Raw genomic sequence first — 20,337 nt, 5'->3', positions numbered from 1 at the left:
GTGCTCACATTGATTGCTAGTATTTAATATAATAATACTTTAATTATAAAAAAAATCCCAATTCATAAGTGATTCATCAGTAAACTAAATAAATAAATAAATACCTTAATTTCCAATATGTTCTCATCAAGCCTAATCAAAAATCCTGAAATGAACATGATAATCCTTTAGTAAGCTCAAAAATATACCAAATCATAAGTGTTCCTAGAAGACTAAACGTCATGATTGTCTGTCAGTCTAAAAATAAAATGCAATATTACATTTGTTACACAGGTAGGACATCTAAACATATTTCCCAAATGCATCTTGGGCTGGCTGTTTTCTGAGAAGTCTCCAGGAAAGAGTGAAGGGAGTAATCATTCAATAACAGCAGTTATATCAGATAAACTGTTTTGTTTTTTTACTGACGGTTCAGCTTTATGTAACTTTATTAGCCTGACAGAAATAGCACTATGAGGTAAATTTACTAAGATGGGAGTTCTATTTAAGATGGGATGTTGCCCATAGCAACCAATCCGATTCTACTTCTCATTTATCTAGCACCTTCTAGAAGATAAACCTGGAACCTGATTGGTTGCTATGGGCAACATCCCATCTTAAATAGAAAGAACTCCCATCTTAGTAAATTTACCCCTAATTTAAGCCTTTCCCTTCCATTGTGCATGTGCGGGAGTGAGGGTGCTGGCTCCGCCTTATGCGCAGTGTTAGAAATTGTCCGGTATTGCTATTCCGGCTCCAAACCAGTGTCACCAGGGAGGCCAAGTAATGCTCAGGTGCTGTGGCTAAATTTGGTATATGCCAGCGCTGTGTTATTTTATTGTAGCTGAGTCTATGTACTAAGGGGGACATTTACTAAGCAGTGATAAGAGCAGAGAAGTGAGCCAGTGGAGAAGTTGCCTGTGGCAGCCAATCAGCACTGACATAACATCTATAATTTGCATACTATAAAATGATACAGAGCTGCTGATTGGTTGATGGGGCAACTTCTCCACTGGCTCACTTCTCCACTCTTATCACTGCTTAGTAAATGTCCCCCAGAGTCTTGGAGAAAGATAAAGTGGACGGAGATAAAGTACCAGCCAATCATCTCCTGTCATTTTTTAAACACAGCCTGTAACAGGACAGCGAGGAGCTGATTGGCTGGTACTTTATCTCTCTCCTACTTTATCCCTCTCCAAGGAGTATAGTCACTAAAAGTTGATTTCAGTCGATGTTGATCAATTTTTGGTCGATGTTTGGTTGATTTTTGATAGATTTTGTGTTTCAGAGTCTAAAGGTGCATACACACTTGCCGTTGCTCATTTTCACCCTTCCTGAGCGACGTCGTTCACTTTCTCGGCAAGTGTGTATTCCGGCGACGACGACGACTGATGCGTGACCCTCGCTGTAGGCTGTGCATGCATGCTCAATCTGGACTGTTGTCCAAGAGCTGCCTGCACGGCATCATATCGCTCAGTGTGTATGCCCGGCTGCCGACTGCCCGGCTGCCGACTGCCCGGCCCGGGAGGGGGAAACACTAGACGACGTCACTTATAGAGCATGCCGTCTTGTGTGGGGTTTAGGCACATATTTACAAAAAATCAATCTGGGTTGATTTTTGGTCGATTTTGTGTTTCAGGGTCTAAATCCCCCATTTACTAACAGATGATTTTTGACTTTTTTTTTTTTAACAATGTCAAAAATCATCTGTTGGTAAATGTGTGGTTTAGACCTTGAAACACAAAATCGACCAAACATCAACAAAACATCGACCAAAATCGGCTTTTAGTAAATATACACCCCAGGCTTAGTAAATAGACCCTTGACTTACAGTTATTGCCGTGATAATTGCTGTTTGAATAAATGAGTCTTTGTTTGTAAACTCATATTTGGTGAAGTGTATAAGCAATGAGAAGAGTTGGGTAAATTAATTCTGCGGAATGTTTGGTGATGGACGGGGAACAGATAAAGCTAAATTCTGTTACTGTAACCTGCTGAATGCTTCTGCCAAATGAGGAACAAGCTCATGAATGTTGGGAGGTACAAGTAATGCATAAACCTTGCATCTTGCTGCAGCGCCTGGTTCTTTCTTTCTCCAAACTGGAGCAACAGTGTGTTTCTGAGATTACAACTGCAGATTTCATGCAGAAGACAACAGATGGGATTTTCCAGTATCTATTATCATTTTAATTTTGTATAAACTGATTGTTGTTATTGAGAGGTGTTGCCCTGTAAGGGGGCTTTTACTCTATTTTACATTGGATGGCTGCTTCGTTTCGTTTAAACATTGTGAAAGGTTTAATCAAAAGTCAATGGTTAATGAGAACAAATGAAGGTTTGTTATAACTGAGAACAGTTCACATTTAACCAAGTTAATTCTGCTGATTTACATGTTAAATACGTTTCCCATTAAAAGGACATTTTCTTATTTCCAAACCCTGTTTCTTAGCTTCGAAAGGCGGTAATGGACCATATCTCGGATTCCTTTCTGGAGACGAATGTCCCCCTGCTGGTGCTTATTGAGGCTGCAAAAAGTGGCAATGAGAAGGAAGTGAAGGAATATGCCCAAGTGTTTCGTGAACACGCCAACAAATTGGTCGAGGTAAGCCTTTGTTTCACATCAAAAGAGCGCTTTTTCTGCTTCTTGTACAGCAGCGGCCTGGCCTACTGTTTCATTACCTTGTTGTGACAGAGACTGCAGAAGAGCTGACTTTGAAGTTTTGCAGTTTTTTTTTTCCTTTAAAGATTCCTTTATTGTTGTTAAATGTATCAAAGGAAAACTTGGGGGATGTCATTTGACGTGGGTGTTGTTCAGAGCTTAGTCCTACGGGGACTACTTCTGTGTCCGATGCAAGTCTGCATTTGTCCGGACCCCGAGGATTTCTGCAAAACTGCTCATGAGTTGCAGAATGGAGATTGAAAGCGTGGACTGATTGCTCCGTCTGTTGGCAGATCTCGCTTTGCATGAGGGTCAGCAACTGGGCGCTCTCTGTGTGGTGGCAGGGAACATAGCTGCATTGAGGAAGTGTCTTGGGGTTCCGTGCTTGTTTGTAGCACGGATGGAGATGGGACACCGGTTTCTGGTGGATCTTTGGCACCCAGAGTGGAGTGGGAAAAAGTCCAGGCACTAATGATGACACTGCAAACAGAAAAACAGCAGGTGGCATGGGCTTCCTCATGAAGACAGTTGAATAGTCATATCCATACTTGCATTAGCATAAGGTAGTAAGCAGGCTGCCGCAGCCGTGCCAGTGAGCAGGAACAGATGCATCAAATCAGCTCTGTACTCTAAAAATTCAATAATGCACTCCCATAACCAAAATGGGCTGTAACCGTAGACATTGCTGAGGCATGAGGCACAAAGTACCTCATGTTCATCAGTGACGGAATACAACATTGGCAATGCGTTTTCAATTGGTGCAGTTTATACGGTATATAGAAATGTGTATACAATTCGCTTATTTGTTCAATGTGTGATTGCTAAAACATTTACCAACGGCTTTTTTCCTTTTTCTTTTTACTTTTTTTTTCTTTCTCCTTTGGAAAATGCATCAATTACTAAAGTTGTTGTTGGACAGAACTAGTATAAGAATTGGGGAATTTACAGCGTGGTGTAACATTAGCGGAGTCTGCTAAATGGAGACATAATTACTGTATGTGAAGATTGCCATTTTCTGTGCCATTTACGAACAAAAATACATTTATTTCCAAAAGTAAATATAGATAAAACGTAATTTTACTGCACTATTAGAATTAATCACCCAGCCTGCATGAGAAATGACATTCGCAAAAGATTATTTATTTATAGGAAAATTGCTGTGAAATTATGACTGAAGCGCATTTTAGCCATTGCTAAATGGATATTTCTAATTGGTCTCGTCTTCAAAATTCATCCCGCCACCGGCCTCGGAACGTACCATGCTTCAGACGTAGGCCCTGCATCCACTGGTGTAAATGTCATCAGAGCCAGCCCTAACCAATATGATGCCCTAGGCAAGATTTTGGCTGGTGCCCCCTAGCACCGCCACTGGTTCCACCTCTGACTTTATACCCATTTCCCAGCACCATCACGCCTCACCTATAGCAGTCCTCATTTTGATGCTGCTACACCCTATATTCAGTGCGCAGCCAAAAATGGGACGTGTTCTTTCTGGGAAGGGGCATGGCCACACAATAATACCCCCAGTTGAAATTATGACACACAGTACTGCAACTTTATTCACCTTATATCATGCAGTATTGTCACGTTACATCACACAGTAGCACCACGTTACTCCTCATAGTAGTGCCCCTTATTCACATTACTCCACACCATATTGCTCTTTATTGACATTAGACCACACAGTAGTGCCTTTTTCTATATGTTTCGCCACCAAGTACTGTAGTACACCCATAGGTGTGCGCAGGGGGGGGGGGGGGGGGGTGCCTGGTGCGCACAGGCACCCCCTAATGTCCGGCAATCCTATGCCTGATGCAGCAATCGCCGAGCAGGCTGTTCACTGTCCCCTCTGCGTTGCACCCTGTCAGGACTGCATTACTGACTGGATGCCTGGGTTAATCAAGGGTGCCACTGCCACCGGCTTTCAAACTCCCGGCTCCACCTCAATGTACAAAAAACAGTGTGATGTGACGTGATGACATCACGCGCCCACCTCTCTCCTTCTATTCTATGCCAACGCCAGCCACTGATGAGGAGCAGCATGCAGCCAGCGTTCCTTTTAGGAAGACAAATTCAATACTGGCAGCAGCATTGACACATAACGCGTTTTTCCAGGAGCAGCAGTAACTAGTCTGCAACTGTCAGTGTTAGTGAGTGACTGCAGCATGCAGGGGAAAAAGAGGGGGAGCCAGACCAGGCTGAGGAGAAGCAGTGTAATTGCAGTGAGTGCCATCAGAAGTGTTTGTTTGGTGCACACCACAACATCTGACAAAGAATCTGCTTTATTAGGATTGGTACAAGGGTGGATATTTTATATTGCGTTGATCATCAATAGATGATGATAGACACGCCCAAAAGGCGGTGCTAGACATACCCCTCCAACAGTGCACCCCCTAATAAAATGTGCTGCGCACGCCTATGAGTACACCTTATACACATAATGATGCACACTAGTAATGCATTTCGTATGCGGGTAGAGCCGCAGTCACACACAGAATATAGGCATGCCGCATATCATTTTAATCAGCAGAAGCTGATGGTGCCCCTAGGCATTTGCCTAGTTTGCCTATGCCTAGGGCCGGCTCTGAATGTCATGCATTTTTCCCGAACGCTTTTAATGTTCTTCGTGTGCATTGTGTTTGTTTTTAGTAGCATTTGTGTGCATTGTGTTTTTTAATTTTTCTTGTTTCATTCCAAGTACACTGGGAGAAACCAGCACTGACCCTCAGTGACCTCAAAACACACACAGTACACTAGTAACACACTAGTAACACAAGTAACGGGAGTGTCACAGGTGGGAGACTGGCGGTGTGGGATGGCGTGAGTGTCACAGGTGGGAGACTGGCGGTGTGTGATGGGGGAATGTCACAGGTGGGAGACTGGCGGTGTGGGATAGGGGAGTGTCACAGGTGGGAGACTGGTGGTGTGCGATGGCGGGATTGTCACAGTTCGGAGACTGGTAGTGTGTGATGGGGGAGTGTCACAGGTGGGAGACTGGCGGTGTGTGATGGGGAGTGTCACAGGTGGGAGACTGGTAGTGTGTGATGGGGGAATGTCACAGGTGGGAGACTGGCGGTGTGGGATGGGGGAGTGTCACAGGTGGGAGACTGGCGGTGTGTGATGGGGGAGTGTCACAGGTGGGAGACTGGTGGTGTGTGATGGCGGGAGTGTCACAGGTAGGAGACTGGCGGTGTGTGATGGCGGTAGTGTCACAGGTGGGAAACTGGCGGTGTGTGATGGTGGGAGTGTCACAGGTGGGAGACTGGCGGTGTTTGATGGTGGGAGTGTCACAGGTGGGAGACTGGCGGTGTGATGTGATTGGGGGAGTGTCACAGGTGGGAGACTAGTAGTGTGTGATGGGGGAGTGTCACAGGTGGGAGACTGGTGATGTGTGATGGGGAAGTGTCACAGGTGGGAGACTGGCAGTGTGTGATGGCGGGAGTGTCACAGGTGGGAGACTGGTAGTGTGTGATGGGGGAGTGTCACAGGTGGGAGACTGGCGGTGTGTGATGGCGGGGAGTGTCACAGGTGGGAGACTGGTAGTGTGTGATGGCGGGAGTGTCTAAGGTGGGAGACTGGTAGTGTGTGATGGGGGAGTGTCACAGGTGGGAGACTGGTGGTGTGTGATGGCGGGAGTGTCACAGGTGGGAGACTGGTAGTGTAAGTGTGTGATGGGGGAGTGTCACAGGTGGGAGACTGGTAGTGTGTGATGGGGGAGTGTCACAGGTGGGAGACTGGTAGTGTGTGATGGGGGAGTGTCACAGGTGGGAGACTGGTAGTGTGTGATGGCGGGAGTATCACTGGTGGGAGACTGGCAGTGTGTGATGGGGGAATGTCACAGGTGGGAGACTGGTAGTGTGTGATGGGGGAATGTCTCAGGTGGGAGACTGGTCTGGTGTTGGGGGGTGCCACAGGTGGGAGACTGGTCTGGTGTTGGGGTGTGCCACAGGTGGGAGACTGGTCTGGTGGTGTGGGGTGTCACAGGTGGGAGACTGGCTGGTGTTGTGGGGTGTCACAGGTGGGAGACTGGTGTGGGGTGTCCCAGGTGGGAGATTGGTCTGGTGGTGTGTCCCAGGTGGGAGACTGGTCTGGTGGTGTGGGGTGTCCCAGGTGGGAGACTGGTCTGGTGGTGTGGGGTGTCCCAGGTGGGAGACTGGTCTGGTGGTGTGGGGTGTCCCAGGTGGGAGACTGGCCTGGTGGTGTGGGGTGTCACAGGGCTTTGGGTATGAAATCCCAGCAGTCAGGATCTCGACAGTCAGATGACCGATAGAGAAATCCGGTTGGCCAGAATCCCGAAGGATCCTGGTAAGTCACCAAATGTGAGGATACGAGGTTCTTCTAATCACCCAGACACAGAGCCGATGAAACCAAAGTGATGCTTTATTTCTCACCGCACACAGGAGTAGATAATTCACAGGAAACATTAGTAAATATAGCCTAGAAACAGTTTACAGGTAGTAGTCCCGATAGTTAGTCCCAGTAGAAGACTTAGGTCCACAACAATTCCACCGATAAACAGGTCCCGACAGCAGTGGTGATGTGTTCCAAAGATATCTTGGCAAGAGTATCACCCCTTAGCCAAAGTCCTGTGACTAACATCATAGATGATCATCTATAGACTGTAAGCCTGCGAGCAGGGCCTTCCTTCCTCTATGTCTGTCTGTCTTTGCCCAGTTTTGTTCTATAACTGTTGGTCTAATTATAAAGTGCAACGGAATATGCTGCGCTATATAAGAAACTGCTAATAAATAATAATTAAATAAATATTTCCACCCTACGCCTAACCCTAACCCACCCCTCTCACAGCCTAACCGTAACTGTTCCCTCACGCAGCCTATCCCTAGCCGCCCCCCCCCCCCCCCAGCTGCCTATCTCTAACTTCTCCCTCCCCCTCAGTCTAACCCTCCCCCTGGTGCCTACCCCTAATCCCCTGTACTTACCTCCAGGCTCCGTCGGGTGTGAAACATTCTGCTTGAGTTAGACGAGGGTCTGCTTATCAATTTCATTTAATTAAATTCAGTATATTCGGGTGATAAGTTGTCTTTAATAAGAGATAAAACTCCTAACAACTTGAAGGCAATGAACACTGTGGCTATTAATTGCTAAATCAGAATCACAGCTAGTGATAATGAAGACTGTGTGTTCCCAAGCTTAATTCTATATTTGAAAATGTTTACGTGCCTGCTTAATTAAGTCAATTATAGACAAAATGGCAGCTGCAAACAGAAATGTATAGACCCTTCACAGGTGCATGCAAGAGAGGGTTTAATGTACTAGAAAAAACAAACAAAATTCCCCCAGCACACTGCAGTGGACCAGCAAATGAGATTTACATCCTACATAATAATAGTAATGCAGAGATCTTAGCTACATACATTTGCAAACATATGGTAAGCCACCAGCCATGGCAAAGCCTCTCTGCAGTACATGGTAATACTGTAGCACCTACTTTGTGTCCTGTGTTTGTTTACGTATTTCTAAATTGAGAGCTAACTTACATGAAAGCGTTCAAGATCCTCCAATATGGCACCACAAGGCTCAGCATTAACTCAATCTACTGATCCTATCCATGGCTCTCAGAAAAGTGATCCAGAAAATGGTAGTTGCTCAAATCAATGTCACGGCCCTTCACAGGGGCATGTAAGGGAGGGTTTAATCTAGACAAGAAAAAACAGAATTCCCTTAGCACAGGCTATGCTGATCCTTGTAGTGACTCACTGGATAATAGAAAATGCACAATTTAGCTGTTTACTAAACAGGAAGTGTATCAGTGATGTCACAGTAGCTGAAATTACTGCATTCTCAGACTTTGACCTGTGTCTTATCCAATTACAAAATTGTACTGAAGACGTGGGAGGAGCTTCAGCTGTCTGTAGTGTATCAAGGAGGTGACAGTCCACATTTTAAGAAAGCTGCAACAGTATGTGAGAGTAACACTAAACAAAGTATTTTATTTTGATTGTTCCTAATGCTGGGAGTTATTAATTAAGATCCTTTACAAAATATATTGTGCCTTCAAATAACACAAAATATTGTAATTCCCCCTTTAAAAAAAAAGAACATCTATGCAAAATATTGAGATACATATTTAACGTGCTTTGATTAATCTAGCCTTTGAGCGCATCTGAAAGGTAATTATCAACTATATGCTTCTCCTGGAATTGTTTCCTATTTATAAGGTGATAGCTTGTACATAGAGCAAAGGCCTGAGACAAGAGAATGAATCACGTCTGTGTGGTAATGATATCTGCAGCTTTCAGTAGGTAGATTCCTATGATTTGTGAGACGCTGGTTGCTAAGCAGCACAATTCTTTGCAAATAACAATAATACTGGTTTATCTGCCTTTCTGTTAGTGCTTCTTACTTTCTCTTTTCTGTTAGATCAAATGCCACAAAGTAATCATTAAGACATGTGCGAAACGCGTTGGTTTTGTCACGGCCGTGAGGGGTCTATTGTTCTTTATATGAATGAGATATTTACCACTTTCTCAAGTCAGCAGCATAATCTCAGCCAGACACCGCAATGGCACGTACCCTAAGCTGGTGAAAATGTTACATACTGTAGCAAGATGGATGTAGGAACCTCATTTTGTTTTAGGGATGTGCGCAGACCAGGGCCGGTTCTACACCTTGTGGCGCACAGTGCGAAAGTTTCCACTGGCGCCCCCCCCCCAAAAAAAAACAAACCCAAAACAAAACGGTTTGTGCGCGCAAAATAATAGGGGCGAGGCCTCATAGGGGAGGGGTATGGCCACAGTTATGCTCCCAGTAGCTGTGCCCCCAGATTTGCCCCAAGTAGTTGTGCCCCCAAGTTGATTTGCCCCCCAGTAGTTGTACCCCCTGTCGCTGTGCCCCCTGTTGCTTTGCCCCAAGTAGTTGTGCCCCCTGTTGCTTTGCCCCCAGTAGTTGTGCCCCCTGTTGCTTTGCACCCAGTAGTTGTGCCCCGTTTCTTTGCCCCCAGTAGTTGTGCCCCCCTTTCTTTGCCCCCAGTAGTTGTGCCCCCTCTTTCTTTGCCACCAGTAGTTGTGCCCCGTTTCTTTGCCCCCAGCAGTTGTGCCCCTTCTTTCTTTGCCCCCAGTAGTTGTGCCCCGTTTCTTTGCCCCCAGCAGTTGTGCCCCCTCTTTCTTTGCCCCCAGTAGTTGTGCCCCGTTTCTTTGCCCCAGCAGTTGTGCCCCCTCTTTTTTGCCCTCAATAGTTGTGCCCCATTTCTTTGCCCCCAGTAGTTGTGCACACACACACAAAAAAAAACAAAAAAACAATACTTACCACTGCCCCACTCCTGCTTCCCGATCGCTGCTGCTGCTCCGTCTGGCCGCCGGTTCCTCTCTATGGGAGAGACGTCATGACGTCTCTCCCATAGCAGCGCCGCACAGACACTAGAGGTCAATACTGACCTCTAGTGTCTGTCACTGGAGCCGGCTGCAGCGGACGCCCACGGCGTCTGCTGCAGCCGCGGAGCGGGGTGCGGGCAGGCAGCGGTGCCTGCGGCCGCAGCGCCCCGGGCGAAGTCACTGCTTGACCGCACCAAGATCCGCTCCTGGCGCAGACATCCCTGTTTTAGTTTTTTCCCTGTTTTAATTTTGGTTCTTATTCATCATCATATTTTGGTTTTGGCAAAACTACCCTCAATTGTTTTGCTTTGGATTAGGTTTTTGGATCAGTTAAAAATCGATCAAAAAATTGATTATCATTGATAAAATTTTTTATTTAAAACAACTAAAATCATGTAATTTTTGCAATCCAAACCGCGGGAAGATCTGAACTGGAAATCGGTTTGGATCACATCTCCTCGGGAGATCTGTACCAGGTTTTGGTTTGGATCGGATCCAGTGGCAAATTTCCCATTAGGCACGTGAGGCAGGTGCCTAGGGGCAGCCAATTTGTTGTGCCTAGGGGCGCCCTCACCCTTAAATCCGTCCCTGATCCGAATAACAAAATTCAGGTGGATTCAGATTTCTGCACATCTCTATAATGTAAAGTGGTGCATTTGGACAAAACATGCCTCCTATATACAGGATCCGGAGATCACTGTTCTGTGTGGATGTATTTATAATGCCGACGGTCGGGGTCCCGGCGTTCAGGAGTCTGACACCAGAATCCCAACATTTTACCGATGGTACCGATGGTGAATCCCGACAGCCCACCCTAATTCCCACTTGGTTGGTGAGTCCACGCCACCAACTAAGTGGGAATTAACCTGCGGCGAGCAAAGCGCGGCGAGCGTATTTGCTGCCTTGCTGGTGCATACCGCACCCGTTCTGTGCAACTGAGTCTCCGTGTTCCATCTGCCAATCTGTGCTGCTGTGAATGTGCCTATGGCCCTCATTCCGAGTTGTTCGCTCGTTCTTTTTCATCGCATCGCAGTGAAAATCCGCTTAGTACGCATGCGCAAAGTTCGCACTGCGACTGCGCCAAGTAACTTTACTATGAAGAAAGTATTTTTACTCACGGCTTTTTCTTCGCTCCGGCGATCGTAATGTGATTGACAGGAAATGGGTGTTACTGGGCGGAAACACGGCGTTTCAGGGGCGTGTGGCTGAAAACGCTACCGTTTCCGGAAAAAACGCAGGAGTGGCCGGGGAAACGGTGGGAGTGCCTGGGCGAACGCTGGGTGTGTTTATGACGTCAAACCAGGAACGACAAGCACTGAACTGATCGCACAGGCAGAGTAAGTCTGGAGCTACTCTGAAACTGCTAAGTAGTTAGTAATCGCAATATTGCGAATACATCGGTCGCAATTTTAAGAAGCTAAGATTCACTCCCAGTAGGCGGCGGCTTAGCGTGAGCAACTCTGCTAAATTCGCCTTGCGACCGACCAACTCGGAATGAGGGCCAATAATCTGAGTACAGGTTACTATATATCTGCCCACTTCTAAAATGGAAACAATAATAATAATTAGATTTTCTTACCCTTGTCATACTCATCTTACATTCTTACTGTATCTTATAATATACTACGTGGGCTGATTCTGGGAGAAAAGAGAGCAAGTACTACACTTAGGTAAAACCATGCTGTACTGCAGGTGGGGCAGATGTAACGTGCAGAGAACGTTATTTTCGATTTGGGGCGTGTCCAAACCCAAATCTAAATTGCAGGGTAAAAATAAATTTACCCAGGATCTGTGGGCTACATGCAAAGGCAGCTTTCTGGAGCTTCTGCATGACATAGTGTTGCCTATAGAAGACTCTGGGCTTCTTTATGCAAAATTCTCTCTGTCCTCCTGATGATTGCTCAGTTGCAGGTTGATGGTCGTTCATGCGCAATAGGATTCCGGGGGCATAAGTTCTCTCTTCACAATTGTCCCGGCAGGTAAGTGTACCTCCATAGCACAGATCACAGATGACGATATGAAGGTGAAAGAAGTAGGGATACATCAAAATTTTCTTGCAAAAATGTATATGACCCGCCCTCAGTCTGTACTTACTAGAGAGGGAGTGAGAGGAGCCATGCAATGAGAGGCATTACACCTAGTTTTACCTGAGTAGAGCAGTTAATGCATACCATTGCACAAAAGGGGGTGGGGGGTGTCTGCGCTAATGGGGTGTTCAAATATAAATGGGGTTGGGTTCTAAATGCAGGCGGTCAGTGCATGACTTATACAAATACACAAATATTTTAAATAATTTTGCCTAATTACAACCATTTTGCTGGGTACTACAACCTGCCGGAATAATGCCTAATACTTGAAATAGGACTTCTACCTGATATCATCTGTTGACAACAAAGAAACACACTGTTGCTGCCATATATAAAAAAAAATTGTATGATGTGAATAAATGACTAAAACTTTTATGGTTACATAGGTTGCCTAAACGATTAGTCAGGGTTACTTACCGCGGCTAATTGGATTTCGGCCTAATAGTTATTCACGTTCTGCCAGTGTTTTTCTATGTTTTCAACAGCCAATTTCAGATGAAAGTCCTATTTAAAATCTCAGGTTGCAGTATGTAGTAATAATGAGCAAACGTATTTTAATTAGGCAGCACAATTTATCAGTGGGGCTACCCTTTAAAGAACTACAGTGTGTAGCGGTATACAGTAACTATTCCTCTTGACCAAGCTCCACTGCCAGAACATCTCGCCGCCATGTTACAAATGGATGGGGAATAACGCGACAATTAAATATCGAGCGGTTTGCAAATAACACTAACGGAAAGTATCTCTGTAATATGGCACGTCAATTTGAACATGAAACCCGTTCTTTGGCCGAACAAGCAACGCGCAGCCTATTTGCTTGGCAGGCTGAATTTTCTTGCGGAACAAAGGAAGATTCAGTCATCTGTATAGCAAAATACATCCAGCATCCCCCAGCCCCAAATGAAGTAACTCAGTCCAATTGGATCACGGTAAAGAAATAAACATGGGCAGGCCCCAGCACATGGGACTATCCTTGGAAGCAATGGCCTCTTGGATGATACACAGTGATGTACAACATATGAATGGTATAATTGCCGGTTTCTGTACTTTTTTCAATTTCCAATTTATTCATATTTTCCAGAGTGCAATTCATCCTTCTGCAACGATGCATTATTTAACAATCCTTTTATCACTTGCATTGTGTTACTTCTGGAACAATGCTAAACCTGAACAACACTCACTGGGGATCTCCTATTATTACACAACTGCTATTTTATCTATTTTGAATACTTTTTCTAATACGTATCTTTGCACATTTTTTTTGTTTGTTACGTATATACAGTATCTAACAGATACTTTGTTTTCTCACCGTTCATTATTCATGGCTTGTCGTTCTTTTGGAATACAAAGAAGGGGAAGAAGGAGACGAGACGTTTCCTATTGTTCTTGGTGTTAGTATCAAGGACGACATATTGCTGGATAGAAAGACGCTACTTTATGTGCTATAATATGAGTCCATCAGGGTTCAAAGTGTTCTCTTTTGTGTCCCACTATTAATATTTTTTTATGTATATATATTTTTATTTATTTTTTCTCTTTGGGTATACTGTATACTGTTTAATACCGACTGTTGTACGGCATTGTGACATTTCCTATTCCCCATTATATGAGATATGATTGTGTCTCCAGGCTTTGTCAGAATGACAGATCATATCCTAAAACTAAACTTTGATAAAACCAGAATCATTATTTTCCCCATAAAACATTTTTTATTTCTTCTAAATAGAAATTATCTGTCTAGTCTCTCGCTATTCCTTCCATTAATTCTTCCAGGAGCCTGGTTTTATGTTTCGCCACTCATGCGTTCCAGATTTTCTCTTACATACTGCTGTTAATATTTTTACATTTATTTCAGGAGAAAACTAGGTTTTTTTTGTCTCCGTATAAATTAATTTATTTCAAGAGAAAAAAAAGAGCATTTAAAAAAAAAAAAACCAATGAAATCATTTTTGGATTTCATCTTCTTCTGTGAAGCAGTTTTCAACAATTTTCTTTCATTGTACTTTCAAAGTCATTAACGTTACGGAGGGCAAATTGTGTTGCATACAAAATGAGAGGGTTTTGTTGTTTGACGAGATCTTGTTATTCCCTAGATGGGCGTGTTTTAAAACTTAAACATGTTATGCGTCTTCTAGACAAAATTCTGTAGTCATGATTACAAGCGGTTATAATATTTACAAGATGTAACAACAAGGATGGGAGCGGGGATGTCACAGTGTGCACAAGTTTGCCCAATGTTTTAAAGTGGCAATAAGTAGAACCAACAAGCAGGCATCTGCACACTAGGGAGAGAGAATGGGGGGCAGCCCAACAGTTTAAGAGACTGCGGGGTGGGGTATTGTACGACCGTGTCCCCATCATGATGCGTGAAGGGGGTGTGACACACCCATTCAGTTGTCAGCACTGTATTGCAGTGTTCTCAGTTCTTAAAGGCATGACCTTAGTATACAATGATTGACTGCGCTAGTTGCGAGTGCGGCCGCCAAACTAGAGGACGCTGGCGGGGTGACAGTGGCTTTGCCACAGGCCACAGTGCCCGGACTATAGTCCTGCCAGCCCTTGAGCCACCCCTGGGTATGTTGCCAAGCACATATGGGGACTGCTTTGCACCCCTAAAATGGAAGGACTGTTGCAGATATTTTAGATATATTTTGCCGTTCATCCTTAAATCCAGGTAATGTTTAAATTTGCGGGTACACCCATTTTTTCGGGGGATATCAAATATATTTGAATAAATATGCCACCATATGTGCCCCAATATGACTATTATGGGGTCTATTCATGAAGCAGTGAAAAGTGTGGAGAAGTGAGCCTGTGGAGAAGTTGTCCATGGCAACCAATCAGCTGCTCCGTACAATTGTACAGTATGCAAATTATAAATGTTACTTCAATGCTGGTTGGTTGCCATGGGCAACTTCTCCACTGGCTCACTTCTCCACCGTTTTCACTGCTTCATAAATAGACCCCAAAGTACTGTACCAACCAATCAGCTCCTAACTGACATTTTTCAAACCCAGCCTGTAACACGGCAGTTAGGAGCTGATTGACCGGTAGTTTATCTCTCTCCTTTTTATCACCTTCCAAACTTTGATACATATCCCCCAAATGTGATGATATCCTTTTTTAAAGTAATGCATGGTCTGTTTGTTAACGCTGAAGGACATTAATCTACACATTAATAATCTTCTGGATAAAAATAGCTTCTTATGAATGAAATAATGTAGGCACGTCTCCGGGGTTCTGGACCTCACACTGTGTGGCATGCATTCCCGTAATTGTTTCAGCGATTGCCCTGTCAATACGTCACCGCTGCACGGAAGATTCCGACGTACATGAAAGTGTTAAAGCTTTTAAAGCAGCGAACCTCAGGTTATCCACGCAGCTATATTTCCTGATTAGTGTCCTTTTAACTTTGATAAAGTAAACATGCGTGTAACTAATGTGACATGCGTGCCTGAGAGAGTGCTCCCGCGCTGTATAATGCTGACTGTAACTATGGAGCATCAGTCGATAATATACTAGAGATGTGCGGCGGGCACGTTTCGGGTTTTGGTTTTGGATCTGGATGATTTTTGAAAAAAACATAAAAACAGCTAAAATCACAGAATTTTGGGGTAATTATTTTTATTAACCTTAATAACATTAATTTCCAATTTTCCACTCATTTCCAGTCTATTCTGAACACATCACAATATTGTTTTCTGGCCTAAAAGTTGCACCGAGATGGCTATATGACTAAGCTAAGCGACACAAGTGTGCAGTACAAATACCTGGCCCATCTAGGAGTGGCACTGCAGTGTCAGACAGGATGGCACTTAAAAAAACTAGTCCCCAAACAGCACATGATGCAAAGAAGAAAAAGAGGGGCACCGAGGTTGCTGTATGACTAAATGTGCGGCACAAACACCTGGCCCATCTAGGAGTGGCACGCAGTGGTTGAATGTCGAAAGTGGCCCGCAATTTTTCGGGCTACCGACAGCATCTCCTGTACACCCCTGTCTCAAAAAATTCTGCACCATCAAATTAATTGTATGTGCAAAACATGGGATGTGCTGGAATTTGCCCAGATGTAATGCACATACAATATTGGTGGCGTTGTCCGATATCACAAATCCCCAGGAGAGTCTAATTGGGGTAAGCTGTTGTGCGATGATGTTCCTCAGTTTCTGTAAGAGGTTGTCAGCTGTGTGCCTCTTATGGAAAGCGGTGATACAAAGCGTAGCCTGCCTAGGAACGAGTTGGTGTTTGTGAGATGCTGCTACTGGTGCCGCCGCTGCTGTTGTTGCTGCGGGAGGCAATACATCTACCCAGTGGGCTGTCACAGTCATGTAGTCCTTAGTTTGCCCTGCTCCACTTGTCCACATGTCCGTGGTTAAGTGGACACTGGGTAAAACCGCATTTTTCAGGACACTGAGGACACTTTTCTTAATGTCCCTGTACAGTTCGGGAATCGCTTTCCTAGTGAAGTGGAATCTAGATGGGATTTGGTTCCGGGGACACACTACCTCCATCAATTATCTAAATCCCACTGCACTAATGTCAGATACCAGATGCACGTCTAACACCAACATAGCTGTCGAGGCCTCAGTTATCTGCTTTGCAACAGGATGACTGCTGTCATATTTTATTTTCCTCGCAAAGGACTGTTAGACAGTCAATTGCTTAGTTGAAGTAGTACAAGTGGTCTTCCGACTTCCCCTCTGGGATGACGATCGACTCCCAGCAGCAACAACAGCAACGGCAGCAGCAGCAGTAAGAGGAAGTGGTTCTTGATCTTTCCCTATTTTATCCTCCAAATTTTTGTTCTCCATTATTTTTCTGGAGTTATATAACAATATGCAGCACAGGAGAGTGTACCTCTACACCACACAGGGCAAATCCTGTCAAAATTATTTGGATTAAATATTAATAACCCCTTTATTTGGAGTAAATAATATACAGCACAGGACAGCACCACTGAACTTATATGGCAGCACCACTGGACTGGAATTATACGGCAGTACCACTGGACTTATAAGGCAGTACCACTGGACTTATACGGCAGTACCATTGGACTTATAAGGCAGTACCACTGGACTTATACGGCAGTACCATTGGACTTATACGGCAGTATCACTGGAATTATACGACAGTACCATTGGACTTATAAGGCAGTACCACTGGACTTATACGGCAGTACCATTGGACTTATACGGCAGTACCACTGGACTTATACGGCAGTACCATTGGACTTATAAGGCAGTACCACTGGACTTATACGGCAGTACCATTGGACTTATACGGCAGTACCACTGTACTTATATGGCAGTACCACTTGACTGGACTTATACGGCAGTACCACTGGACTGGACTTATATGGCAGTATCACTGGACTTATATGGCAGTATCACTGGACTTATAAATCCAGTACCACTGGACTTATACGGCAGTACCACTTGACTTGACTTATACGGCAGTACCACTGGACTGGACTTATACGGCAGTATCACTGGACTTATGTGGCAGTATCCCTGGACTTATATGGCAGTACCACTGGACTTATATGGCAGTACAACTGGACTTATACGGCAGTACCACTTGGTTGAACTTATTCGGCAGTACCACTGGACTAGACTTATACGGCAGTATCACTGGACTTATATGGCAGTACCACTGGACTGGACTTATACGGCAGTATCACTGGACTTATATGGCAGTACCACTGGACTAGACTTATATGCCAGTACCACTGGATTTATATGGCAGTACCACTGGATTTATATGGCAGTATCATTGTACGTATACGGCAGTACCACTTGATTTATACGGCAGTACCACTGGACTTATACGGCAGTATCACTGGACTTATATGGCAGTACAACTGGACTTATACGGCAGTACCACTGGACTTATACGGCAGTACCACTGGACTTATATGGAAATACCACTTGGCTGGACTTATACGGCTGTACCACTGGACTTATACGGCAGTATCACTGGACTAATATGGCAGTACCACTGGACTTATACGGCAGTACCACTGGACTGGATTTATATGGCAGTACCACTGGACTGGATTTATATGGCAGTACCACTGGATTTACACGGCAGTACCACTGGACTTATACGACAGTATCACTGGACTTATATGGCAGTAGCACTGGACTGGATTTATATGGCAGTACCACTGGACTTATACGGCAGTATCACTGGACTAATATGGGAGTACCACTGGACTTATACGGCAGTACCACTGGACTGGATTTATATGGCAGTACCACTGGACTGGATTTATATGGCAGTACCACTGGATTTACACGGCAGTACCACTGGACTTATACGGCAGTATCACTGGACTTATATGGCAGTACCACTGGACTTATATGGCAGTACCACTGGACTGGACTTATACGGCAGTATCACTGGACTCATACAGCAGTATCACTGGACTTATATAGCGGTATCACTGGACTTATATGGCAGTACCACTGGACTTTTACGGCAGTACCACTGGACTGGATTTATATGGCAGTACCACTGGACTTATATGGCAGTATCACGGGACTTATGGCAGCACAAGGACACCACCACTGGACTGATGCAGGACAACACAGCACCACTGCAATTGACTGGACTTATACAGCAGCACTGGACAAATGGCAGTAGAGGACACCACCAACACCACCACTGTGACTGGACTGATGCAGCACAAGACACCACCACTGTGACTGGACTGATGCAGCACAAGACACCACCACTGGACTGATGCAGCACAACACAGCACTGGAATGACACACATAAGACAGAGCAGGTCGCCACACCACTTTCCTGCACAGACAAACCCTGAGGAGACAGACACGTTCTCTCGCTACACTCTCCAGGACTGGAATGAAAATGGCGGTGACACGCGACTCCTTATATGGAATCCAAAACCCGCGATAATCCGACAGCGGGAAAATGACGTTTTGCCTCATTCTGTTTTCTGAGTCTGGCGGGAAGTCCCGAGCCGGACTCGGATCCGGGCTCGGGACGTGACGTTCGGGTGGGGGGGGGGGGGTATTTAGGGGTCTATTTACTAAGCCTTGGATAGAGATAAAGTGGACGGAGATAAAGTACCATCCACCCAGCTCCTAACTTTCCATTTTTCAAACCCAGCCTGTGACATGGCAGTTAGACAGTGATTGGCTGGTACTTTATCTCCACCCACTTTATCTCCATCCAAGTCTTAGTAAATAGACCCCTTAATTAGAGACTGCAGTGGATCTTGTCATGAGTCAGCTTCAGTGCATAAACATTTCAGAATGTCTTGTGTTTCCATACCCGCCATTTTTCGGCCAAGTGTGGATAAAACTGTAGGCTGCTGGAGCAGAAGGTTAGACTACCTGATCTTGCTAGGAATGTATCTACTTGGCAACATGTCCCAGCACAAATGTGACCAAGCGGGATAATAGTCCCTGATTAAAAGTAGTATGAACCTCACCAGTGGAGATAAGATTTTGGTGGGGCTAGCTCAGTTTGGCACTACTTAGACCAGAGGCGCAGTGTCTAACAAGGGTTGGGGGCTCACTAGAGTCACCAGTAAGAAGGTTTGGACACCCCGAAGATCGCGGCCTTCCAGATATAACATATTATAACCAGCACTGAGTGTGCCGGCTTCCCGGATTAAATACCCACAGCCTGCGGAGGATTGGCCAGGCAGTGGGCAGAGACCCAGTACAGTATAGAAATACCGCCCCCTAGCCCCGTTCCACCTCTCAAAGCTGAGGTCCATGGGACTTGTCCCATGTATGCAGCCAGGACTCCGGAGTCTATCTCTTGTTCCTTTAATGTCCTTTCATTTTAAAGTGTGAGTCCCAAACTTGAACTTGAATTTCAAACCTTGAATCGAGTCACGGAGTTAGGCCAAAAGTCATGATCGTACCATGAGCAAGTCTGAGACCTTGAATCAAAGAAATCCAATTGAATCTTCAACCGGTTTAGCTTTATTGCTACTATATAGCTACTGCTGTGACTGTCTGTCCTCTGCACCATTTTTCCTAACTCAATTCCTCTCTATGTTTTCACTGGTCAAAAAAACAGGCTACAGTTTCATTCTATGATCTCATTTAGCTTCAGATGTTCCATATTTACTAAGCAGTCCATAGCCTTACCTCTGGTCTAACTACAAAAGGAGAAGTGGAGGTTTATAGCCTACAAATATCAGATAAGCATTGAAGCATCTAAGCCATATTACTCACCCAGCAATAAATGCTCCCCTTACCTCGCTGTGCCCAATGGGACATACTGTTTATCATTTATTAAT

The 20,337-nt window shown here is 44.9% G+C and overlaps 1 protein-coding gene across 5 annotated transcripts in view; it reads left to right on the top strand.

Annotated features, from left to right (window-relative positions):
- The window catches only part of CTNNA2 (catenin alpha 2), a 2,737,142-nt gene that overhangs the window by 2,065,523 nt on the left and 651,282 nt on the right, over window positions 1–20,337 (top strand). For all 5 annotated transcript variants that reach the window (XM_063925313.1, XM_063925315.1, XM_063925316.1 and 2 more), the window contains one exon: window positions 2,429–2,581. In XM_063925313.1, the coding sequence (XP_063781383.1) occupies window positions 2,429–2,581 (153 nt within the window). The remainder of the gene's footprint in view (window positions 1–2,428; window positions 2,582–20,337) is intronic.

The sequence above is a fragment of the Pseudophryne corroboree genome, chromosome 1, assembly GCF_028390025.1.
Source record: "Pseudophryne corroboree isolate aPseCor3 chromosome 1, aPseCor3.hap2, whole genome shotgun sequence".
In the NCBI taxonomy this organism is placed as follows: domain Eukaryota; kingdom Metazoa; phylum Chordata; class Amphibia; order Anura; family Myobatrachidae; genus Pseudophryne; species Pseudophryne corroboree.
This window is presented reverse-complemented; position numbering and strand designations above follow the sequence as displayed.